The sequence below is a fragment of the Zingiber officinale genome, chromosome 7A, assembly GCF_018446385.1.
Source record: "Zingiber officinale cultivar Zhangliang chromosome 7A, Zo_v1.1, whole genome shotgun sequence".
In the NCBI taxonomy this organism is placed as follows: domain Eukaryota; kingdom Viridiplantae; phylum Streptophyta; class Magnoliopsida; order Zingiberales; family Zingiberaceae; genus Zingiber; species Zingiber officinale.
This window is the reverse complement of record NC_055998.1, coordinates 129,405,852-129,428,640: the sequence shown is the minus strand read 5'-3', so window position 1 is coordinate 129,428,640 and position 22,789 is coordinate 129,405,852. Positions and strand designations below refer to the sequence as shown.

At 41.3% G+C, this 22,789-nt stretch overlaps 5 protein-coding genes across 8 annotated transcripts; 2 read left to right on the top strand and 3 right to left on the bottom strand.

Annotated features, from left to right (window-relative positions):
* Window positions 1–2,896: 2,896 nt before the first annotated feature.
* On the top strand, window positions 2,897–3,742 carry LOC122002525 (small polypeptide DEVIL 11-like). Its single transcript, XM_042557725.1, has one exon. The coding sequence runs from the start codon at window positions 3,258–3,260 to the stop codon at window positions 3,513–3,515; it is 258 nt and encodes an 85-aa protein (XP_042413659.1). The 5' UTR covers window positions 2,897–3,257; the 3' UTR covers window positions 3,516–3,742.
* A 2,527-nt stretch (window positions 3,743–6,269) lies between these two features.
* LOC122002523 (ras-related protein Rab2BV-like) lies at window positions 6,270–10,152 on the bottom strand. Its single transcript, XM_042557724.1, has 3 exons — window positions 9,995–10,152; window positions 9,647–9,830; window positions 6,270–7,044 (listed from the first exon to the last, which is right to left on the bottom strand). Exons 2-3 carry the CDS (start codon window positions 9,809–9,811, stop codon window positions 6,553–6,555), a joined length of 657 nt encoding a protein of 218 aa, XP_042413658.1. The 5' UTR covers window positions 9,812–9,830; window positions 9,995–10,152; the 3' UTR covers window positions 6,270–6,552.
* Window positions 10,153–12,428: 2,276 nt separating this feature from the next.
* Window positions 12,429–13,479, top strand: LOC122002521. Of its 2 annotated transcripts, none has more exons than XM_042557721.1 (6): window positions 12,429–12,588; window positions 12,667–12,724; window positions 12,812–12,987; window positions 13,071–13,137; window positions 13,216–13,234; window positions 13,338–13,479. In XM_042557721.1, the coding sequence occupies exons 1-5, from the start codon at window positions 12,529–12,531 to the stop codon at window positions 13,230–13,232; spliced, it is 378 nt and encodes a 125-aa protein (XP_042413655.1). In that variant the 5' UTR covers window positions 12,429–12,528; the 3' UTR covers window positions 13,233–13,234; window positions 13,338–13,479. The 2 variants fall into 2 exon arrangements, with proteins under 2 accessions (XP_042413655.1, XP_042413654.1); XM_042557720.1 differs by having other exon boundaries at window positions 13,216–13,269; window positions 13,338–13,473.
* LOC122002520 (universal stress protein PHOS32-like) lies at window positions 13,477–16,773 on the bottom strand. 2 transcript variants are annotated; one of them, XM_042557719.1, is made up of 5 exons: window positions 16,637–16,773; window positions 15,566–15,939; window positions 15,365–15,474; window positions 15,158–15,276; window positions 13,477–13,789 (listed from the first exon to the last, which is right to left on the bottom strand). In XM_042557719.1, exons 2-5 carry the CDS (start codon window positions 15,729–15,731, stop codon window positions 13,720–13,722), a joined length of 465 nt encoding a protein of 154 aa, XP_042413653.1. In that variant the 5' UTR covers window positions 15,732–15,939; window positions 16,637–16,773; the 3' UTR covers window positions 13,477–13,719. The 2 variants fall into 2 exon arrangements, with proteins under 2 accessions (XP_042413653.1, XP_042413652.1); XM_042557718.1 differs by lacking the exon at window positions 16,637–16,773 and having other exon boundaries at window positions 15,566–16,336.
* Window positions 16,604–19,978, bottom strand: LOC122002522 (mitochondrial import inner membrane translocase subunit TIM10-like). 2 transcript variants are annotated; one of them, XM_042557722.1, is made up of 6 exons: window positions 19,841–19,978; window positions 19,275–19,389; window positions 19,064–19,116; window positions 18,755–18,793; window positions 17,208–17,277; window positions 16,604–16,862 (listed from the first exon to the last, which is right to left on the bottom strand). In XM_042557722.1, the coding sequence occupies exons 2-6, from the start codon at window positions 19,329–19,331 to the stop codon at window positions 16,812–16,814; spliced, it is 270 nt and encodes an 89-aa protein (XP_042413656.1). In that variant the 5' UTR covers window positions 19,332–19,389; window positions 19,841–19,978; the 3' UTR covers window positions 16,604–16,811. The 2 variants fall into 2 exon arrangements, with proteins under 2 accessions (XP_042413656.1, XP_042413657.1); XM_042557723.1 differs by lacking the exon at window positions 19,275–19,389.
* Window positions 19,979–22,789: the final 2,811 nt, after the last annotated feature.

The window sequence follows — 22,789 nt, the reverse complement described above, 5'->3', positions numbered from 1 at the left end:
TTCTGCCGAGCAAGTTGCTGCCAAGTGAGTCGAAAGCTTCCGCCGAGCGAATGCGTAAGCGAACAACTAAGCGATGCGATTAGCGGGGCGAAGGCTAGAAAGCGGTTGGACGAGTGAACTGAGTGAACCGAGGCCGGCGACGAACGCAGTTTCCTTGAAACATATTTGCCCCACCATTGGCTGTGCTTCGAGGCTTTCTCGGAACTTTTGTTTTCCAAGATACAACGGTAAACTGTGATTCCCCCAAGCACTGGTGGTCACGGTGAACTGAGTAGTACCCGAACTATCACGGGGGCTCCGTCGAGCAAAAGTTGCACCACATAGGAGGAGGGAACGTAAGTGGAGAGCTTCTACTGCTTTTCTATTTGCGTAACCTTTTGCTTGTGGTCGCAGTTTCCTTATATAAGAGCTCAGACCAATGATAGTGTTAATGATCATTATTTGCCAGCTGTATAACGCCAACGTTTTGTTGGTGCAACCTTGGTCAAGGTTGACCTGGTTGACCCGACTCGAGTTGACCTGACTCGAGTTATATTTTGATGTTTGACGAGAACAGAAGAGTTGTATTTTGATGGGAGATTGTTGGTACAACCTTAGGTCAAGGTTGACCTGGTTGACCTGACTCGAGTTGACCTGACTCAAGTTGTATCTTGATGTTTGACAAGAACAGAAACTTGGGAGGTTGTGGGTGTAACCCTTGGTCAAGGTTGACCTGGTTGACCCGAGGTGAGTTGACTTGGTACGAAAAAGTCCAAGCAGGGAGCTTGGCACGGGAAAAGTCCAAGCAGGGAGCTTGGCACGGGAGAAAGTCCAAGTATGAAGACTTGGCACGGAGAAGTTCAAGTATGGGAACTTGGCATGTGGAAGTCGGAGAGGGCTCGGTAGCTCGTTCTCCGGACTATGGTCAGAGAGGGCTCGGTAGCTCGTTCTCTGGACCGGATGTGGAAGTCGGAGAGGGCTCGGTAGCTCGTTCTCCGGACTAGGTCAGAGAGGGCTTGGTAGCTCGTTCTCTGGACCGGACGAAGTCGGAGAGGGCTCGGTAACTCGTTCTCCGGACTAGGTCAGAGAGGGCTCGGTAGCTCGTTCTCTAGACCAGGAAGGCAGATAGAAAGTCCTGGTGAGTGAAGCCAGACAGACGGAAAAGTCCTGGTGAGTGAAGCCAGGTGAAAGTCCTGGTGAGTGAAGCCAGGCAGTTGGGGAAAGTCCTGGTGAGTGAAACCAGGCAGTTGGGGAAAGTCATGGTGAGTGAAGCCAGGCAGTTGGGAAGTCCTGGTGAGTAAAGCCAGGCAAGGAAAAATCCAGATGGATCAAGGCTGATCGGACATCTGGTGTTGTGAAGGTCAAGTAGGTCAAGGGAGTGACCGGATACTTGGCACGAAGAGAAAAGTCTAAGTGGGTCAAAGGGATTGACCGGACACTTGGTAGGGAGTCTTAGCAGGTCAAGGGAGTGACCAGATGCTAAGCATGAGATACCAATAGGTCAAGGTTGACCGGATATTGGTTTGGAAGGCGTGGGACTTGGTTTGGACAAAAACCAAGAGCTGGATCGATCGATGGATCAATCGGTGATAGCTATCGATCGATGCGGTGACCGATCGAATCAAACAAGTATGCTCTTGTATGTTATCGATCGGTCTGCACCGATCGAAAGCAAAAGGCAAAGAGAAAGGAGGATCGGTGCGTGGACCGATCCATGCACGATCGGTCCACGCCGATCGGAGACGATCGAGAGTTGGGCGAGTTCTTCATGAAGAGGCCGATCGGTCCGGGACCGACAAGATAGGTCCCTGATCGGTCCCCAAGACCGATCAGGGAGGTCTCGGACCGATCAGGGTGGAGCCTGATCGGTCCAGGTATATCCGTTGAGATTCAACGGGTATCTCCGTCTTCTTCGATGTCTGCTTTGCTGCAGTTGCAGGTTCAGGCTATATAAAGGAGATCAAGGGCTGCTACAAGATACTTTTCTTCTGGTTCGAAGCTTCTGTTTCTTCTTCTTCGCTGCTGTGATTTGAGCTTTGCTGAGCTCGCTTCTGCTTGAAGCTTCGTGTGAGCTTCATCGGCTGGTTCCTGCTGTTGTAGGCGTCTTGTGAAGCTGCTGCTTCATCCAGTTGAAGAGAAGAATGCAAGCTAGTGTTGTTACATTTATGTTCTTAGCTTCTTGCTGTACTTGTACTTCTGCTTGCTGTTGCAAAGTTTGTGGCGAGGTTTCTCCACCCAGAAGGAGTGTTCATTAGCCGGTTCTCCGGGGCCTCATCCACCGACGGATTGGTAGGCTTCGTCCACCTTACGGACACGCCGAGGAGTAGGAGTTTATCTCCGAACCTCGTTACATCGCTGCGTGTTGAGGTTTGATCTTCTTGTCTTTGTTTCTTTGTTTTATTTTCCGCTGCGCTAACGTCAACTTGTAGAAAGAAACGAAGATTTGGGGTCGGCTATTCACACCCCCCTCTCTAGCCGCGACCATCGATCCTAATACGTTTCACTCGGCTGCATTAATATTTCTTTAATGCATCTGTTTCCCTCGGTTGTATTAATCTTTCTTTAACGCATCCGTTACACAAATAGTAAAAAAGTTTACGTGGGAAAATGTTTGTTGTTCTATTTGAACAAATTTTGTCCCGATCGACCCGGCATTCGGCTTGTTCCGTATACGTCAACATGGTTCAGTGTAATCCAGATCCTGAATTTATATCCCCTGTGCACCTATGTGTAAGAGAGAGTCTCTCTTCATGTATTTATTCACATCTTTAATACATGTAAATCAATATAAATCAATTTATTTATCTTAGAGCTCTCAATATTAAACTAAAATCTATTCATAATGAAAATTCTATATCTCTTCCGTTTTTCTCCATTGAAGAATCTCCTTCTTCTCATTCAATATTTATATAGATGGGGCAGAAATTTGATTTAATCATGCAACAGGCGACTGCTGCGCAACAGCAGGAGCGGCTATTTTGAGCTCTCAAGTCGTTTTCCTGCCTCTCTTTCTTTTGTTCTCATGTTCTCCTTCTTCACTTCCAGATTTGTCTATTTGTCTTTTCGGATTTAGAAGAGAAATTGCTTTTTTAATTGCCGGTTATCTTGTTTAATAAAGATGTTGAATTTGTACTGATGTAAGAGAGTCAGCAGAGAGGGTTATGCTCTCTTTCTCCTCTTTTATGAACTCCATCATTGAGATTCTTACTTAGCAGAACGGCCCTGTGTTTCTCTGTTCTGTGTTCCCACACGAGCATTTCATCGGGCAGGTGAGCAGCATGGAGCTGTGCACGGACGGGAAGTGGAGGCTCTCGAAGAAGGACGGGCGGAGCGCGGGCAGGACCGCGTGCGAAGGAGGTCCCGGAGGCGCGTTCCTGAAACCGAAGGAGGTGGCGGGGCGGCGGAGGCACGCGCTGGCGGCGACGACGAGGTCGTTCTCCAGCCGCTGCGCGGGGATGGTGAAGGAGCAGCGCGCGAGGTTCTACATCGTGCGCCGGTGCGTCACCATGCTCATCTGCTGGCGGGACTACTCTTGATCGATCGAACGATCGGAGCGAGACAATAGGATAGATGATGATATATTAGATCTGTTCGTTTTTTGTGCATACCTTCGATTTTGCCCCCCTTTTTTTCTTCCGCTTTAGGGAAAAACGCAGCGATCTGTCGAGTTCAAATGGGGGGCAAGGAGCGGAAAGACAAAGCGAGTGTGTTTCGTAAAAAAGGCACCTTTTTAAGTTGATTAATTTTGGTTCTTCTTCTTCAACCTCTGTTTTTTTATTGTGCGTGCTGGTTGAATGATTCGATTTCTGCTCAAAAACGTCACTTTTTTAGGTGCTCCTCCTCCTCCTCCGCCTCCTCCTCTTCGCGCCGATCCGAGTTGACAGATTTTACCGATGGATTAGCTGGCGGTGGCGGTGGCGGTGGCGGTGATGGCGTCGACTGACACGGTGAGTTGTTGGTTTCCGCGACGAATTATTTGTTTATTTCTCGCATTGAATGGGTTGCGTCAGTGGAGCGTATGGGAACGGAGGAGCTGCTGGAATCATAAATTAAGGGCGTCGGGAATTCTGAGAAGGAATCAAACAACGTGTGGCGGAAGAAGGGGGGCCTCGCGATGCTGCTCGCAGTCGTCCTCTTCCCCCCTGTTCCTCCCCAATCTGACAAGCCATTCCATCGATTAATCAAAAAATAACGCACAGTTTAATCCACTAATCGAGATCAAAATCGACGCTTTGGGCGGCTCGAGAACCGATGGCGCTGTCTGCGACTGCAATGCGTCCCCTCCCTCGCCTCGGATTCTTCCTGTGCATTGGTACTGCCATCGTCTCCTGGTGCGCTTTTGGAGATCGAACTCGAGGAAATCATTGATTTTGAACGGTGAAATGGTGGGATTAAGTTGATGAAGATGCTTGGTGGGGGACAGGGACAGGAACAGGAACAGGAACAGGGCGAGACGGAGAGAGGGAAGCGAGAAGTCCTTGAGGCTGCCGTTGGGAGATTTTGTCGAACCGATAATAACGTCACGTGATCGGCACATGATTGGTCGAGTACGGTTTGGCAGTTGAGGGCACGTGGGATGCATGTGTTCGTGTGGGCTCCTGCCACCGGTGATCACCGCTAAAACGAAGGATCCAAAATTTTATTTTTATAATTTCATAATTTGATCTAAAATAATTTAATAGAAAGAAAAAATCAAATGAACTAGGTTTTTCTCCTTTTTTATCTTCATTTGGTGGCGAAAATGGATCAGAGGAACGGACCGGAAATTGGTGGCGAATTGGACCGGCACCCGCACCACCGAGCACGCAGGCCCCACGCGATTGTAAAGGCGGGTGCCGATTCCATTGGGCCACGAGGAACGGTCGCTCTAACGTACGTACGGAGGAGGGGAACACCGGGGTGCCGTCACGTGGACGTGGCGAATTAGAGAGATGACGTCTGGCCTCTGGGAGGCCAATCTTTCCGTTAATAAATGATTTCTACAACTTTGCGCGACTCGACTTGCTAATGGAGTTAAACAACATTGAACCGAGTCGACATTGATCCGGATCCAAACAGTTTGGATTTTGATGCAATTATTTCAGTTTATTTACTGCAAATTAAAACACGAGTAGTTCTTCTTCGTCGTCGATGGTTCTTAACTTCGCGCGGTTGCCTACATAATTATCTCCGATATTATGCTTAACAATATTGATTAGCTACTGCACTACAGGCTTACTTAGTTGAGATACGGCGGCGATGGTGGATGCTGGTATGGCGACGACGGAGTTGGAACTCGTCGCGGCGGAGGCGGCAGGTAGTAGGACGTCGGAGGTGGCCGCGGACTGGCACCGTAGGCCGGGGGCGGATAAGCATGGTGAGGTGGCGGTTGTCTTTGTGGCGGTGGGGACGGCGGACATGGCTGTGGCTTTGTTGGCGCGCGGCCATGATGAGGCGGGGGGCGTGCATGGTGCGGTGGCGGGTGCTTCCGGGGAGGAGATGGCAGTGTCGGTTTGCCGTACGGCGGTGGTAGGGATGGAGAAGGATTCTTGTGCGGCGGAGGCGGTGGAGGCACCGGCCGTTGAGCACAGGGCGGAGGCGTAGGCGGTTGTCCACACTGTGGCGGCGGCTGACACGGTGGCTTACCGTACGGCGGCCCGCCGCCTGCCGGGGGCGGCTTCTTCAGAGCGCGTCCGTGGTGGGGCGGCGACGGAGGTGGCTTGCCGTACGGAGGCGGTTGCACCGGCCGTCCACATGAAGGAGTTGGCGGAGGCGGCGCCGGGTTTTTCTTCTCTGCGCCTCCGTGTTGTGGCGGTGGGGCGGATGGCCTGCCATGCTCTGCCGGAGGTTGGCCGGAGTTCGGAGGAGAAGTATAATAGTAACCCAAGGTAACATAATGCTCTTCTTGTCCTCGATCACTAGAAGCGACGATGCCTTCGGTTAAAGCGCTCGAACATAACAATAGTAACAGTGGCACTACCACAAACCATGCCATGGCTTCCAATCCTTCTTCTTCCTCCCCCTCCTTACTTTGCAGGCTTAAATATATATATAGCAGGCAAGCACAGAGCTAAGCAGGGTTAAGTGTGAGCTGTAAAATATGATGTGCGATGTCAAGGGTTGATGAGGACACGCAAGGGAGGGAGCAGTCGAGAGAGGCGATGTGTGGAAGAGTACCGAGGCAGGCAGGCAATGGAGTCATGCGATGCCCTGACTTCCACTTGTGACTCAGGCTCTGCCATGGCACTGACTACCATCTTGACCAAAGAGAGTGGACTTGGTGGGTTGTGTCACGGATAACATAAACAACATTTACATAAAGCTAGTTCATCTTTAAGAAAGCACACAAAGGTTAACACAAATTGAACTATACGTCTCAATGAAGAAAAATTCAAGTGACGATCTAAACTCAGCTATTTGCACAGTGCTATGACACTGATTCATGATGAGGAATTTCTTTACCCAAAGAGATCTAATTTTTTAAGCTCTAAACCACACACAGTGCAAACAAAAATAATACAATCTACAAATATTTCCCATTCTCCAGACCCTTCAGTGTGACTGAGTTGTGCTTACCAGGTGAGGGAGCCATCTCTAGCTTGAACAGCAATAACTCTTTGAGCTACCAGCAGCGGAAGAATCGGTCACGTTGATGGTCGTGCCTTGACCAGGGAGGCCGGCATTCCTCGCTGCCTCTTGTGCTGCAAGGGCCTTCTTGTTCATGATGTGATAGATCTCTGTGAGGACCACTTGGAAGGCCTTCTCGACGTTGAGTGACCCCAAAGCTGAGGTTTCCAGGAAAGAGAGCCCCTCCTTTTCGGCAAATTCCTGGCCTTCGCTTTCGGAGACGGCTCTTAGGTGCGTCAAGTCGGACTTGTTGCCGGCCATCATGACGACAATGTTGGAATCGGCGTGGTCCCTGAGTTCCCGGAGCCACCTTTGCACATTGTCGAAGGTTTGCTTCTTCGTTATGTCGTAGACGAGAAGAGCTCCCACAGCGCCCCGGTAGTATGCGCTGGTTATGGCTCGGTACCTTTCTTGACCGGCAGTGTCCCAAATCTGTGCTTTCACTGTTCTCCCTTCTATCTGTTAATTTCCAATAATTGGCGTTCAGAAATCAATTGAATCAGAAAGAGTACTCTTAATTCGCATATAAAGTAGCTTTGCCAAACATACACCAACCATAAACTTTTCACAAATTATCTTTGGATTTCAAGTTTTCTCTAAAATCAAAATGCAAACTGATTTGCAACTTGACAACTAAACAAACTAGATATTTAAGTTCCCACGTAAGATGGCTATCAGGGCGTCAGAGCTTATTTTGATAAGCTTAGGGTTTACACTCGTAGGCTGATTTTTTACTGGGAGAAAAATGACATAAAAGATCCAGAAAATTGATTTGCAAACCAACTTACGCAATGATTTCTAGATAAAAATTAGATATATTTAAATTCTTTCCAACTTAAGATGGTCAATAATAGCTACCTTACATCTTAATTTTGCATAAACTCGGGATTTTAATCATGCAATTGATTTGCAAATCAACTTACATATGAAAAATTGCATGTCAGAGGTTGATTCAAATCAACTTAGGTCATAATTTATCAAAAACAACTGGATATTTAAGTTCCTTATCACTTAAGATGGTCAACAAGACCTCTCTCACACCTTACTTCTGTATAAACTGAGGTCTTGACTTTGCAGGCAAATAAGCTTAGATGGTGAAAAATAGCACAAAATGGCCCAACAGCTAAGTTGCAAATCATCTTGTGGCATGAATTTCGGAAAAAAAAAAAATCACGATCGAAGACTTTGTTAAGGGAGAGAGAAAGGAAGTCATTAGGAATGCGCAGAAATAATTCGTTGGATTTTAAAGTAGACAGTGTCTTGCACTCTTTACCCATGAAGCCCTGTAGCTTTCTTTTAAAGTGGTTCCTCCAAGATCCAGTTAATTCAGATAAAATATATTGCTTTTTGAGGAGATAGATATACTTTATACCTCGCCTTTACTTCTAATTCATTGACAATGAATGAACAGATAATTGTCTGGCCACATTTAGAGTAATGATTAATTTATGTAATTTCAGATGAACTATTAAATTTTCCTTACTTTTTTTTATCTCAATGATCTAGAGTATTACTCCATTCCATTTTTGAACTTTGTGAAATTTTAAAGATAAGCATAACTGGAGATGTTTTGAACATTTACGTTCATTTCCCATTTGAAATGTTTTTTATGCAAGAAATGCTAACCTATACTATTTTGCGTTGTCCATTTTACCAGATTACACCCTTTTTATTAGTATTTTCTTTGCCAAATTACATCCCAGTGTTTATTTTAAACCTAATTAAGCCCCATTTTTTTTTTCTTATATTAATCTTGATTTTCAAGTTCTCTCTGAAATCCAAATGCAAGCGAATTGCAAATCAGCTTATGAAATGAATTAGATATCTAATACCTTCCTAAGTTCCAACCTAAGTGAGTCTTAAAAGGAATCCCTCACACTTTAATCTCTCATGAACTTGTAGTTTTGACCCCGCCAGCTGATTTGAACGAATTCATGGTGAAAAATGACAATTTTGTATCAACTAGCAGCGTGTGTGGAAGAATCCACAATGACATCTAAACATAAAATATCAAAGAACACAAACATCTTGAGACCATTTAGAGGGTCAATAGATTGTCCACGAATGACCAGAATCATGATAAATCAATTTGAAGTCATACACAAAGAACCAAGGAACATGGACATTGTTCAAAGTAATTGAAAGGCAGGATAAGCAAAAGAATGGATATGCAATAACAGAGATGCAACACAACTATCACAATTTAGGTATATACCAGAAACTACGCCTACTAGGATGTTTGACAGTGTTTAACCTTGAAGATTAATTGCCCAATTACCACACATGGATGAATAAAACGTCTACCCCCACAATCAGCAGCTCTATATCTGCTGCAGACTTTAGCAGCAATGTTTGCATTTAATAAAAACATAAATATTATTTTTAAGACTAAATTGTAAATAAGATAATCCCGAACAACAGGAGAACTTAAGATAATTCTGACCAATTGAAGAATTAAACTTCATATTTGGTTAAGTCGATCCTGAATGCTGTCATGCATACCCTAAAATCTACCAACGCCAAGCTAAGTGATTGAGCAGAGGACAAAAAAGATAACATCTAAAGGGGTATTTGTCAAGTTGCTTTCATTTAGTTGCCTATGGTCAATATTGCTCATTCCATCAACATTTAATCATTAATTGGAGGACAGCTTAAGTTTGGGATTGAACTAGGAATTTCGCATGTAGCTAAAGACAAGCAGATCTTTTTAACAATTGGCAGTTGCAATCTCAAGCCATCGCAATAACATAACTAAAAAAGGCAATATAAATCTACATATTCTCCTTAACGTTGCAACAAGTATATATCTGAAAATAATGCATGGTGAAGATTGAAGAGTAAGAAATAACACAAAACATTAAAGGAATAATTTTTTCCCGATGAACAAAAAGGCAATAGATCGTGTACAGAAAGAGGCACACACAAAGAGCTTACAGTCGTGAAATAGATTCAGTAGGCGCATAATAGACCAGCAAACAAGGATGGCAGGGTTCACAGATCATTACGTTCGGATCTAACTCCAAGAGCGCAAACAGAGATTCGGAGATCGGAGGCATCTCACCTGAAGAGTCTTGGTGGCGAACTCGACGCCGATGGTTGACTTTGAATCCAAGGCGAACTCGTTGCGTGTAAATCTGGAAAGGATGTTGGATTTTCCCACGCCGGAGTCCCCGATGAGGACGATCTTGAAGAGGTAATCGTACTCGTGGTCGACTCGGTGCGCCATCTCCACCGCCTCCTCCTCCCTGTCCCAGGATCCGCATCAGATCCGACCAGAAAGATCCCCGAACAAAGGAACGGGCGCGCGAAGAGATCAGAAATGGAATCGAACATGGAAACCAACGAATTACGACGGAAATCGAACGGGAGACGCAAGCAACGGGAAGGGATTGGTAGATGAGAACGTTACCTAAATCGAAGATCGGATCGAAGGAAGCGAAGGGGAAGGGCGAGATTTGAAGATTCGAGGAGGAGGAGGAGGAGGAGGAAACCGTGAGGACGTCAACGGCGAGGAGAACGGAAATGAATCTTCTGCGATGATAAATAAGGGAATTAATTAATAAAAATGGTGCCTAATTTGTTAATAATTCTGAAACTTTCTTTTCCAAAAATATGCAAAAGTTTCACACGCTTTGAATTGATTCCTATTTTTTTTAAAAAAATAAATACTAATAATAATAATAATTCGGATTAAGTAATTTAAAGACTCCAATTGCATTGCTAGTTGTCAGGAGTAGACTCACTTAATAATCATTAATTTAAATACTTGTTTTCCGGTGTTGAAATGCAAATGACAAATTTGTTTGGTAGTGTTTTGAGGTTGGCTCAACTAATATGCTTGGTAGTGTTTTGGTTTATATATAATTAGGTTACGACTTGAGCAATCTTGATTATAATTAGGGTTATGATGCAAGTAAATTTAATTGATATTGGAGCATTCACATCAACTTTTTTTATCTAAAATACATAATTTAGAATAAAAATATTATTTTATTAAATTTAGATATCCACTTTTCACTATATTATGATACAAAAGATTTTTAGTTATCCTATTCAAAATTTAGAGTAAAATTTTTAAATAGGATAACTAATGTGGATGTTCTAATTCAAGACCATTTAATATGATATTAGCATAGATCAAATGAATATAAGATAAATTTTTAGACCTAAGAGAATCTTAATCATGATTTGCAAAATAACAATCCGGATCGTAGGATTTTATGATCGTAAGATCTAGAAGTACCAAAACGATTCAGGAGCACTTGGAATTATTTTTTTTAACGAAGTCAAAACAGAATTAGTAGGATTGATACGATCTTACATTATAATTATTCTACATATTAAGATGTTATAATTTTTTACTCGAATTGAATCACATGATCCATAATATTTCAAATTGAAGCTCTTTCATATCTCAACATTTGTTATCGGATGTAACTCATAACTATCCTATTTTGAACTCAAAGAACATTGTTTAATTCCTTTTCATAGACTCATGCTTTATATTCTTTGAGGTTATTTGTATTTTTGTAGAGTTAGGATTTTGTTTTTTTATAGAGTTAAAGTTTTGAGAGTATTTAAAACATTTGTTTAGTTGTTATTTGATAGTTTTGATCCTCAAGAATATTTTCTTTCATTCATTTTTTCAAAATTATGAATTTTGGATACTTATTTCCTAATATGTATTTTATTGAATCAACATATTTTTATTGATTATTTTTTTATATTCATGTTTAAATCAATGGAATCAATAATTTCCACGGTTGATCTTGACTGATTCAACTCTAATCGATTTGATCCTGATCTCAAATCAATCTTGTGTACTATGATCCTAATTATCATTTCAAATAATCTTACCATATCATCAAATTCTAATTTACCAACAAAACTTAATATGAACGAGTGAGAATTCTAATTACATGGTATTTGAGTGCCCCTTTAGACCCAAAAAAACACATGTGTAAGGATTTCGTTGTTTGTGGGCTCGATGTGCTAGTTTTGTTCTTAATTGACATTCGATTTCATGTGATAAAAGATGATTCACTCACTCCTATTATTCTCATCAATTTATCCTTAGGTTAATATGGAAAAAATTAATCACGGATGACCACTAGTCATTAATGCAAGTGGTCAAGACATGAGAAAAGGTATACTCGAACGCATCTAATTTTGATCCCAAAACTTTATATGATAATACTTTATATTTCAATTATCGTATCATCCGGGGGACTAATTGACATTCGACCTTGATTCATTTTTAGCTAAGTCTGATTGATTTTGTGAACGCTAGGTAGGCAAAAAATTTTTTAATACAGCACTACTTTCCTCTCATGGCCTATTTCTAGTCTATCTCTTCACTTTAAATACTGGTGGGCATTTGAGGTGGGCCTCCCACTATGACCCACACGAATATAATATCCATGGCGCCACTAATTTTGATTTGTTTAATTTCAATTATATGATGTCTCAAATTTGTGCTCTATAGCAATCCCAAGTTATGATATTTTTCCTTCATTATGGCTTCAATGAATAACCACAATCATTGAGTTCTCGAGCTCCCGAACTAAGGATCACTCGATTTTTCAGATATTGACGAGGTTAAACTTAAACTAATGAACGAACTAAAGTGATCATTGCCGCCGTCTGTTTCATCTCTATCGGGGATATAGAAGAAGATAACGAGCTTTGATGGAACCTGATTGTTGCCTATCCACTTGCTTGGCCTCATCATGCCGGGACCAGCATGAATCTTATCCATTTGAGCATGGATCGTTAAAAGATTATGAATTGAAGCCCAAGATGCCATTGAATTGATCAGTTTTAGGATAAAGATTTAGGGGAATCTTGGAATAAATCTCAAAAGATTATGAATTGTAGATTTGGTGGCTTTCAAAGGTCTATAAAAGGAGTGGCTAGCTATAGCAAAGCAACAAGGGGGGAGACATGGAAGGAGAGAAAACTTCACTATCGGCCGGTGCCGGTGCCACCTCCAAGCTTCCTGCGGTATTGGTTCTCTCTCTCTATGTGTTAATATGTTCACTCTTAATTAGATATTACGTGATGCTTTTATGGTTTCATTAGGTGAAGGGGAGTAAATATAATCCGACCTCTGAGAATCATATAAAGAAAGTGGTTTCAGGTTCCTATTTGAATCCTTTTGTTGCTTTACTTCATGTGGTCTTACCTTTGATAGAGCTGCCACTTTACATAAAATGCATACTTGCAGAGAAAGATGGCAAATCTCAGGGTTGTGCAAGCCGAAGGCAAGGGAGCAAAGATGCGAGACCAGCACAGCCGGCTGAACCGATCGAATCAGCTTATTTCGGCTCGTCGGTGAATTACGGTGCCAGGGATTTCTACACAAGCTCCCTGATCATGAACACTTCTGAGACTCCTAGCACTGTAAGTCATCAGTGTGCTAAACATTGGATTGCGATTTTGCTAAACCAAGTCTCCTACATCATAATATAATTGTGTTTATACAGTATAGGAAAGATGGAGGGAATGATTTGGGAAGTTCAGACTTTGCCACAAGAGGTGAATGGTGGCAAGGTATGTAGGAGTTAATGCTAAGTATTAAGCTTTAGATTTGGAGGGTCTCTTATTTATTTTTATTGTTTATTCCTCCAGGTTCACTTTACTATTGAAGGTGAGCAAGTTTATTCTACCTCATGTCGATAGAAGGTATAGTAGTATTATTTTTATTTTTGAAAAAATATTTTTATAATCAAAGAAATTATTGGTGATCACAGGTTTTATCAGGGGTGACGGATGTGACCTAAAGATTGTTTTCTTTGCTTGTGTTGTTAAGTAAAATAGGATGCTTGTGAGCAACAAACTGTATCAATTGGTCTGTTATTTGCAAGAATCTGTTCCAGTAATTTTCATGTGTTTGCTTCACAAGTAGAGAATAATAATAACAATACTACTGCAATAAGACTACCGGCATAGTTCAAGAAACATTCAAGCTCGCAAGATTTAGTTTTAGACTAGTATATAATGTTCGCGTACTTCGCGTAAATTTATTTAGAACGAAGGATGCTCTTCAGGGATGCTGTTCTTCACTCATGAATTTTCTGCTTACTCTGTGACGTATGTCAAGGACATAGGATCTGCTAATGCTTGAAGTAGGGTTTATTTGACGACGGTAACAGGGCATGCTGCATGCATCACTACATGGCTCGATACGCTGCCCAGAAGAATCCTGGAACATCGAAGGAGTTGGAAGACTAATAGTAGTTACTTAGAAATTGCAGCAAATTTCCTACTACAGTTTGTACCATTCCTTTTTCTAAATGTTGCATTCAGACAGCCATCAAAAGATAAGATTTGTTAAAGCAATCAACAGTTAGTAGAGGCGATACATGACTTCACAATTGAAACAAGAAAAAAGCAAGTAGAAAGATGCTAACTAATATATAGATGCTAACTAATATATAGAAGAAATAATATATAGATACTAACTAATATATAGATGCTAACTAACCAAGCTCCCTCCCAAAGTTAGCGATAAACCAATCAGTTCATATGCCATTTGTATAGACAACTATGCATCAGATTAAACAAACTTAAGATCAATAGTTATTTAGAAATTCCCTCTCTAATTCAAGCTAGCATAAAAACATATGAATAAACATGTCATTTTTCTTTCATTACAAATTATACCATCACAAAGTATGATATCTGTGAAACAATAAACATTAGCTATTTGTAGTAAAAAGTTCCATATCAACATCATGCTGAAAGTAATCAGTAACTCCACTCAGGCATTAAGTGGAGCAGGAATATTTGATCATAAGAAATTGAAGATTCAATCAGGACTTTGTTTAATTGCAAACCTTTGATCTTATTCTCCTAATAGATGAGGGGCCAAGTGATCTGCTAAAGTTGTGGGATGTAAAAACACCCGCTCAAGTATTCGATGAAGCGAAAGAAATAATCTACGATCTCAGCAATACAAACATTGGTGAAATCGAATCCAATGACTTGAGAATGCAAGTGCTCCTCCACATGGGCAACCTCGATCACTTCCACATAGATACTAAATCAAGAAACTGTAGGAGAGCTGATGACTCCAACTATTATCCAAGTACGAAACATAGAAGATCTAACCAACTAAACATCCAACCTTTAGTCTCTTGACAACCTATATTTTTGCCTCATTAGAGTCTAAGTGACGACGACAGTACTCTTCCTCTCTAGACAGGTAAAGTCGTATATTTATGAGAAACACTAGAACCATTCTATTATCCGCAACTTCCATAAACTCAACGTGCATGGATAAGCAGACTGAAACTATAAGTGGATTTGGAACATCTCCTTCAACAAAAATTTGGAAGCTAACTAGAAATTAGAAGAACTAAGCGTAAATACTAGCAAAAGATTATTTGATGATCCTACGCAGAAAACAACTGATGACCCAAATAGAATTCAAGATGATACACCAATCAACAGATTTGATTATCGAGTAGCAAATATCGACAAGCAATTCACCAAAAGGAGATCAAAGACTATAATAATGGAAAGAAAGAAACAGGGTTTCCACAAGTATGATATCAACGCTACTTGTTACCTCTGGATCATGCCGAGTCCCCTGCAGCCTATTACCAGCGAGTCCAGCTTCAGTTCCTCCACGGCCTCGCAGAGCTTCTCCCTCGCATCCCCCGTGTACAATTTCAGTACAATTTTGGCCTGATTCATCCATTAATTTCATCTCAATCTAAAGAAGGTGATGGGAAGAAAATCAATGCAGTGAAACCCTAGCGACGAGATCGCCGACCTCCTTTTGCCTGGCCGCTGTGTCGAGCGCGTCAAGGACTTCAATGTCCGTCTCCAAATGGTAGCGTTTCAACACCTCCGGCTCACGGAACTCCGCCAGAGGAATCAGAGCTGCAGATCGGCAACAAATGCAGTCCGGTCATCAGGGGAAAAGCAAAGTTGAATGGAGAAAGAGAGCGCGTAGAATGATACAAAAGCGTACCAGAGTCGGAAGAGAGATCGGCGGTGGAGGATGACTTGGGATGTCGGACGTGGAGGACAACGAAAGTCTCCCCCTGGCCGAGCAGGTTGTCGATGGCCCATTCGAGAGCACGCTTGCTGCTCTTGGAGAAGTCCAGCGCCACCCCTATCTTCCGATCGCCTGCCATTGCCTTCACCTGCTTCTTCCGCTACGGTCGCTCGACCTTGCCCTCTAACTGCCCAGAGAAGAAATGAGGAGAAAAAGGAGATCCCATTGCGTCATAATGCCCTGGCTTTCATGTGGAGTTGGTCGAACCCATCACTAGCAAAGATGAGACAGGCGTCGACAGAGATGCGGAAGATATGATCTGCTTGACTTCTTTTCCGGCGCACTTCCTGATGCCAGCAAGAAAGAACGACATTTACAAAAAAGAATTTAATAAATAGAAAGAAACGCATATGATTAAAATGATTATGCATGACCTACTGTTTATGAAAAAATTATATATATTTTTATTAATCAACCAAAAAAGGAGAGAGATTTATTCATAGAATTAGAAAAAATTTGTCCTGAGCTGACCTTTAATTCATTTATTAGTGCAAATTGAATGTTTGAAAAAAGGGATGATGATATGAAGTAAAACAAGAGTGATTTTATTTTCTTTATAAAATAAATGAATATTATAAAAAAATTAATTTGAGAAATAATGTCGTTTTAGTTCCAATTTAGGAGATAGAATGCTTGGTTCATGCCTCGGAAATGTTTAAACAAATTAGTAGTTCTTGCCTCCCTACAAACAACAACAACCCATCTCTATCATATTTCAGAGGCATGAACAATATTTTTCACGATGTAAATAGACCCTAAAGTACATTAAAGAATTCCTAATAGAAAGAATAAAAAGTGTAAATATAAAGAGGAAAAGAGAAGCTTAATTGTTCAATTTTCCTTCTAATAATTGTCAGTTTTGTTATCCTGTCAATTAAACAGACAAATGGTTAACATCTTAAAGAAAAACAGGAAATGATCAAGATACAAATATTGGATCAACATTCTCTCTCAAAATCCATTCCTCTGCGTTCTTAAAATTACCTTGGAATTTCATTGTTTCCCACATCTCATGGGGCAACATAAATTGATTTGCCAATAGCTATTAAAAAAATTATAAATCTCAATCAAAATTAATTCACAAATGTGATCCAAGTTGAAAAAGAAAATCTCATCTTGTCATCAGCTCTGGTGTTATGATGAGTTTAGTAACAAATCTTCAGGGAGATGGTTTCTGAGATGCCAGAATTTGCCCAATCATATTTGATGCCTGAAATTTCGATCAAGTAAAAAAAAATGTTAATATTTTAAAGCAGAATTTATGACCCACAGAAATGTTAAGTCTGGAAGGCATGCTTTTGAACAGATAATGAAAAAAACAAAAGTAAAAAAATTTCAACTAATGTAAATTGTAAATCTTTTTGAATGTTTGATACATTGAGGAAACTTGGCAATTTTTCTGTACTTCACTCTTTCAAATCTTTCATTTATGAAAATGGAAACTAATTCTTTTAATAATATACACAATCAAAAGGATAAGCAATTCCATTCCCTTTCTAAGAAAATACATTGTTTTTCCATCGGAGTAAATGGGCAATCGAAGAAATGAACTTACTTGAACATATTTTGCGGTACAGCGATCAATGCAACTGTTTTCACCAATATATAGTTCAGTTTCTTTATACCTGAGAAAAAAAATATTGATAATATTTAAAAATTTGGAAAATAATAAAGAAAAAAAAATACATTGAATTTACTTAGACGTTATTGATAGCAAGCATAATCACTTTATGCATGCTAATATCTGATGTTGTCAAGACTGTAATCCCCGTCCAACTACAATTCGAAAATTACAGCTTTTTGGCTAACTTGCTGGAACTTTCCTGGGTCTCCTTCAAACAGGAAAATTGCCAGTAAATGCTTCATATTAACCTAAGTTTTGCCAGGCATTAGTAATTTGATTCATGATTTTTCATTGCTAGCCTTGCCTTTGCTCGTTATCATGAGAATAAATCAATATGAAAAGCTCTCAATGCTGTGGTGACAGAAACCTCAATGCTCATTGAGCCCACAATGCTGAGGTAAGAGGCAAGAGTGCTGGAAAGTGATGATCTTGGGCAAGATTTACACATAGGAGGGAGCCTCATGTAGAAAAAAAATTGGCACTAGATAGTTGTTACAGTTCAAGTGAAGGGAAATACGGAGGAAAGTTACTAAATAGCAACAACTATCCAGAAGATAGAGACAATGAGATACTAAACAGTGATGGAGCATCTTCCATGGGAGGTGTACAAGGGAGAAAATGGGAAAGGTCTTTGCTCATCAGTAAGATGGGTTCTGTGCAGCACGAGGCAGTAAAGTAAAGCATTGTCGGAAGAAGAAGAAACTGTCTCATCTGTTATCAGCACGTTGTATACCATCAACATAAAGTCAATATAACCTCTTGACTCATATTCAGTATTAAAGTCCTATTATATTTTTTATACACGACCCTAAAATAATGTTTCTTAGATGAGAGCAGAGAGCAGCTAAAATATGCATTCACAAATGCTGATGATAATAAATTAGTCATATGGGTGAGACTTTAGAGTATGCATTGGTGATAAATTTCTAAACTTTGGATATGTTTCTTTTTCTAGAAATACTGGTTGTAGTTTCTAATAATTTAATGTATCTATCTTAATGAAAGTGCAGTGGCTAATTCTGATAGCCACAATTCATGCTTGCTTGATATGTATTGCAGCTGCATTAGTTGGTGTGGACACAGGCAACAACACTCTCATTAGCACCTGGTGTCGACACATTCCTTCCAACTATTTCAATGATTTTATGATCCTTGACCAAGTTCTATAAGTCATCTCTCCTCTACCACCAAGGATTTGAACACAGGTTTTATTGTAATTGGATTGGAGGCGATTTGCTTAGATATTAATCCTTTTTATTGTTAAATGATCCATATAGCCGACCTCACCTAGTGGGATAAAGCTAGGTTGTTGTTGTTGACCGGAGGCGATTTGCTTAGATATTAACCCTTCTATCTATGAAAAAAAAAAATTGTTGTTCTTGTATCAATTATCAAAAAAGATAGCCATGGACAAGACACCAAAGCAGAAAATCTTATACTAAAAAGAATGGTTGTAATTGAAGGAGAACATAGTATACCTTCTATCGATGCACTTATGGAAGCATGTCTTAACAAGTCTGCATAATCAAAAAATAAAGAAGGCTGTGAAATGATTTTGCCTGAAAATAGAAAGGTATGTGATTTGCTCAAGGAAAATATAACTCGACATTAAACATCAATAGAATAACAAAAAAAAAATGGACAGATACCAAGCAACAAACCAAAATAAGAAACAAAATGTGAAACAAAGGATCCAGAATCCAGAAGAATAAGTTGTAATTTTAATGTTGAATCATGATATTTTAATTCACAAGTGAATGAATTTAGAAAACATCGAAAGTCATTACCCGCTGAAAAGATCTATCCTGAACTCTAGCTCTCGCTCCAGTTTCACAAGGTTCTGCAATGTTCAACAAAAAACGAGATAAAATAGTAAGAAAATAACAAATTAACAATTCTCATATAATGGCATTGACAGCACTGTGAAATGGAGGAAATAAAATACAATTTAAAACAAATCTGATGACACCTAAAAATGAAGCCTGGCTGAAAGATTACTTGAAGGATTTGGTCAAGAAAGCTGGTGACACAAATTTTCCAACCTGTATGCATCATATAACTTCCAAATATCTTCAGAGAGATTATTGGTCCTTTTTATTTACGCAGCCCATTCCTTAATTCAGCATATCATAAATGATAGGCACAGCGTCAGTTTAGTAAAATTCAGAAGAGTAACGCTAAAAAGAACTCTATTTTCTATGTCTCCAAAAACAAAGTTAGAGTTTTCTGTCTTGAAAAAAATAATTTTTAACAACCAAAAAACTAATTTCTTTGTTAACAGTTATTCCAAACAAGCTATTCGGACCTGTGTTTACCACTTGCCAGATATAGAAACATTAAAACAATACAAAGATTCAACTACCCTGAATCCTGATCGAGATATGATATTTAGTCCAGCTGGGGACTGAAGGACTGGCACAGAGTGCAAAAGCATGAAATGGAATGAACAAAGAGTGGAGGAACGAGAGCACTCTTTCTATTAAACTGGTAATAAGATCGGTTGCCATGACAGAGATCACCGCATGAAGTTGTTTAGACGAATTGAAGAAGAGAAGAAAGGGTACCTGTTCCTTCAGTAGATTAGCCGACGAACTTGCGTCGCCCATCGTACGAGCACCACCAGAGCGATCCGGTGGAGAAAGATTGCGAGAGATTATTCTTCCAGGTTTTAGGGTTTATGTTGGGCTCCGGTATACAGAAACTGACCATAGCGGCCGAAGAATAGTCTCTATTTTGAAACATGAAATAGGTTGAAATTCAAAATACCATTTTGACCCCAACAGCCTACCACCTATTTCAAGATACCCCTTAAAGTTAAAATTAATAAAATAACCCTTAATTATTTTATCTCATAAATACATACTTCAAATAAAATCGACGGATTAATAAAATCATCTTTTATACTATTAACATTATTAATTTATCTAATAAAATAAATATAATTGATGTGGGGATAAGTAGTTTACCTGACCCAAGTCAATTATCATGGTTTAGGTCAAAGTTAAGGCGATCAATATTAGGGTGAAAGTAAGGTTCGTCCGCACGACCCGAGTAGGAAAATGCTACATCAGTCGATCAGAGGAACCACTATATGACCGTCTTGGTGAACCAACGTCTGATCAACCTAGTCGGCAGGAGAGCAGGTCGAGCGGGCCACTCATCTGACTCGGGATATGACATTGGCATCGTACATATTAGTAATAAACCGATAAAATAAAAAAAGAGGAAAAATTGATATATTTAATAAAGGGAAGAGAAAATAAAATAGAGCACTCCATCTATTATTGAATGCGAAGAAGTCAAGACAAAAATATCTTCTGTTGGTAATTAATATCATTAAATAGGGGAAGATAGAAGGTCACTAAGAAAGGTATAAAAGAGTATGCTAGGTATGAAGAAAGGCATGATTCATCTCTATCCCTATTATTTTCAATTTCTCTTCTGTTTCTAATTTAAGCGTCGGAGGGTCAACGCCAAGGACCCCTTCCCTGGTTTGGTTTGTTTTGTAGATAGCAGCGAGGTTTTCATCCACTCAGCGAAACTATCACATCCCTAGTTTTCCAGCTTCACAGTCTCTGACAGGATCATTTTGGCGTCATTTGTGGGAACATAACATGCATCCGAACGAGAAGATGGAAGACACCGGACGATTCACAACGGTGACGCTGACACAAGATGAGCTCAACACACTGATACAGGCCCGAGCGATGAAGATAGTGGAACAACAGCAACAACAGACGTTGGTCGAGCATCAAGCGCAAGAGCCTGCAATCTCCACAGCAGCACGTCAGTCTGAGCGAGGGGACCAACCGGAACAACTTTCTATTCGGGAACCAAAAAAGAGGCCGATCGACACCTATGGGGAAGCCCCTCATGCGCCGGTCCCATTCCACCAAGCGCCGTTATGGACTCCAGCAGAAGAGAGAGCCTGAGCGGACAGAGACCGGGGATCTTCCTCAGATGAGGCACCCACTTGAGACATAAGAAAAAGGAAGGCACCTAGAGAGGATAATTTGCCCGAGTGGGTCAATCAACAATTTTCAGAGGGGATTCTAAATAACCCTCTATGGAAGTATTACACTCCACTGATGATCGAGGAATATAATGGAGCGATCGACCCTGACGACCACTTGGCCAAGTTTGATAATGCGACCACAATTCACCAGTACACGGATGAGGTGAAATGTCGGGTCTTCCTCACCATGTTATCTGGATCGGCGCAACGTTGGTTCACGCGATTGTCGAGCAATTCAATCCGCAGCTTCAAAGATTTCCAAACGGCCTTCTTGCATCATTTCGCTAGCAATCGCTGCCATCATAAGACAAGTGTGAATCTATTCTCATTGAATCTGGAGCCTCGAGAGACATTAAGGGTCTATATTTAGCGCTTCAATTAGGTGGCGATGGACATCTTGGCAATTTCCTCGGAAGTGTTGGTGAACGCCTTCACCCAAGGGCTCACCGAAGGAGAGTTCTTTGGGTCACTCATTTGGAGCCCGCCGAGGGACTTTGGCCACCCACAAAAGAAGGCCAACAAATACATCGACATGGAAGAAGCCCAGGCGACAAGGAATAAGGAGACGCCCACCGAGCCAGCAGGAGTGTCTGAACGGCGATAGTCGAGTAGCCATCAACCCCCCAAGGGGCCTCTATTAGGAGGAGCCCCACCGAATAAACCTAAGACACATACCGTGCAGCATGTAGCGACCGCTCGTCCAAAGGCTGCAAAAGGCAAGATGTGGACACCGATGTTCTACTCCTTCCACCAGTCGGCAACACACAACACCCGGGACTGATATGACCTGGCAACTAGCAGGTCGGCCCTGCGGGGATATCGTCATCAATCCCCATCACCCGATGGGCGACAAAGGCGCCGATCAACCGGCCGATAGGAAGAAGATAAGACAACAGTCGAACCACGCCACCATCGACCTCAGCGTGGGAGTAATCCAAGTCTCGCTCGAGTCTCTGCCGAGCGGAATAAACCGTCGGCACGGGAGGAAGAAAACCTGAGTAACGCCGCCCGAGGAGAGATAGGAATGCTAACCGGTGGGCCGATCAACGGAGACTCTAACCGAGCAAGGAAGTCGCATGCTCGGCGACTTGAGATCCATACTATTGGTTGCAGCATGGAGAGAGCTGAAGGACCCGAGATCAGTTTCAGCCCTAGAGATTTAGAGGGAGTGGAAATTCCTTACGACGATGTACTAATCATCCGAGCGGTAATTGTCAATTATACAATCCATTGAACTTTTGTTGATACAGAGAGCTCGGTGAACATCATATACAAAACGACATTCGATCAGTTGCAAATCGACTGAAGCGAACTGCTGCCGATGATGACCTCGCTCTACGATTTCACGGATAACAAAGTGTTGCCGATCGGCCAGACCAAGTTGGTCATCTCACTCAGCGAAGAGCCCCTGAAAAGGACAAGGACCACAAACTTCATTGTGGTAGACGCACAGTCAGCCTACAAGGTTATCTTAGGTCGACCAGCCCTCAACGAGTTC

Excerpts from the sequence above, each read along its gene's own strand:
- LOC122002522 (XM_042557722.1), bottom strand. The coding sequence starts at position 19,331 with ATGATGCATACAGGTTGGAAAATTTGTGTCACCAGCTTTCTTGACCAA. Across the intron at positions 18,794-19,063 it reads AGGATAGATCTTTTCAGCGG|ACTTGTTAAGACATGCTTCC; the intron begins GTAATGACTTTC and ends TTGATTATGCAG. Across the intron at positions 17,278-18,754 it reads CATAAGTGCATCGATAGAAG|GTATAAAGAAACTGAACTAT; the intron begins GTATACTATGTT and ends TTTTTTTCTCAG.
- LOC122002525 (XM_042557725.1), top strand. The coding sequence starts at position 3,258 with ATGGAGCTGTGCACGGACGGGAAGTGGAGGCTCTCGAAGAAGGACGGG.
- LOC122002523 (XM_042557724.1), bottom strand. The coding sequence starts at position 9,811 with ATGGCGCACCGAGTCGACCACGAGTACGATTACCTCTTCAAGATCGTC. Across the intron at positions 7,045-9,646 it reads TCGCCACCAAGACTCTTCAG|ATAGAAGGGAGAACAGTGAA; the intron begins GTGAGATGCCTC and ends GGAAATTAACAG.
- LOC122002521 (XM_042557721.1), top strand. The coding sequence starts at position 12,529 with ATGGAAGGAGAGAAAACTTCACTATCGGCCGGTGCCGGTGCCACCTCC. Across the intron at positions 12,725-12,811 it reads TATAAAGAAAGTGGTTTCAG|AGAAAGATGGCAAATCTCAG; the intron begins GTTCCTATTTGA and ends GCATACTTGCAG. Across the intron at positions 12,988-13,070 it reads CTTCTGAGACTCCTAGCACT|TATAGGAAAGATGGAGGGAA; the intron begins GTAAGTCATCAG and ends GTGTTTATACAG.
- LOC122002520 (XM_042557719.1), bottom strand. The coding sequence starts at position 15,731 with ATGGCAGGCGATCGGAAGATAGGGGTGGCGCTGGACTTCTCCAAGAGC. Across the intron at positions 15,475-15,565 it reads CGATCTCTCTTCCGACTCTG|CTCTGATTCCTCTGGCGGAG; the intron begins GTACGCTTTTGT and ends GCCGATCTGCAG. Across the intron at positions 13,790-15,157 it reads GGACTCGGCATGATCCAGAG|GATTCTTCTGGGCAGCGTAT; the intron begins GTAACAAGTAGC and ends TCGATGTTCCAG.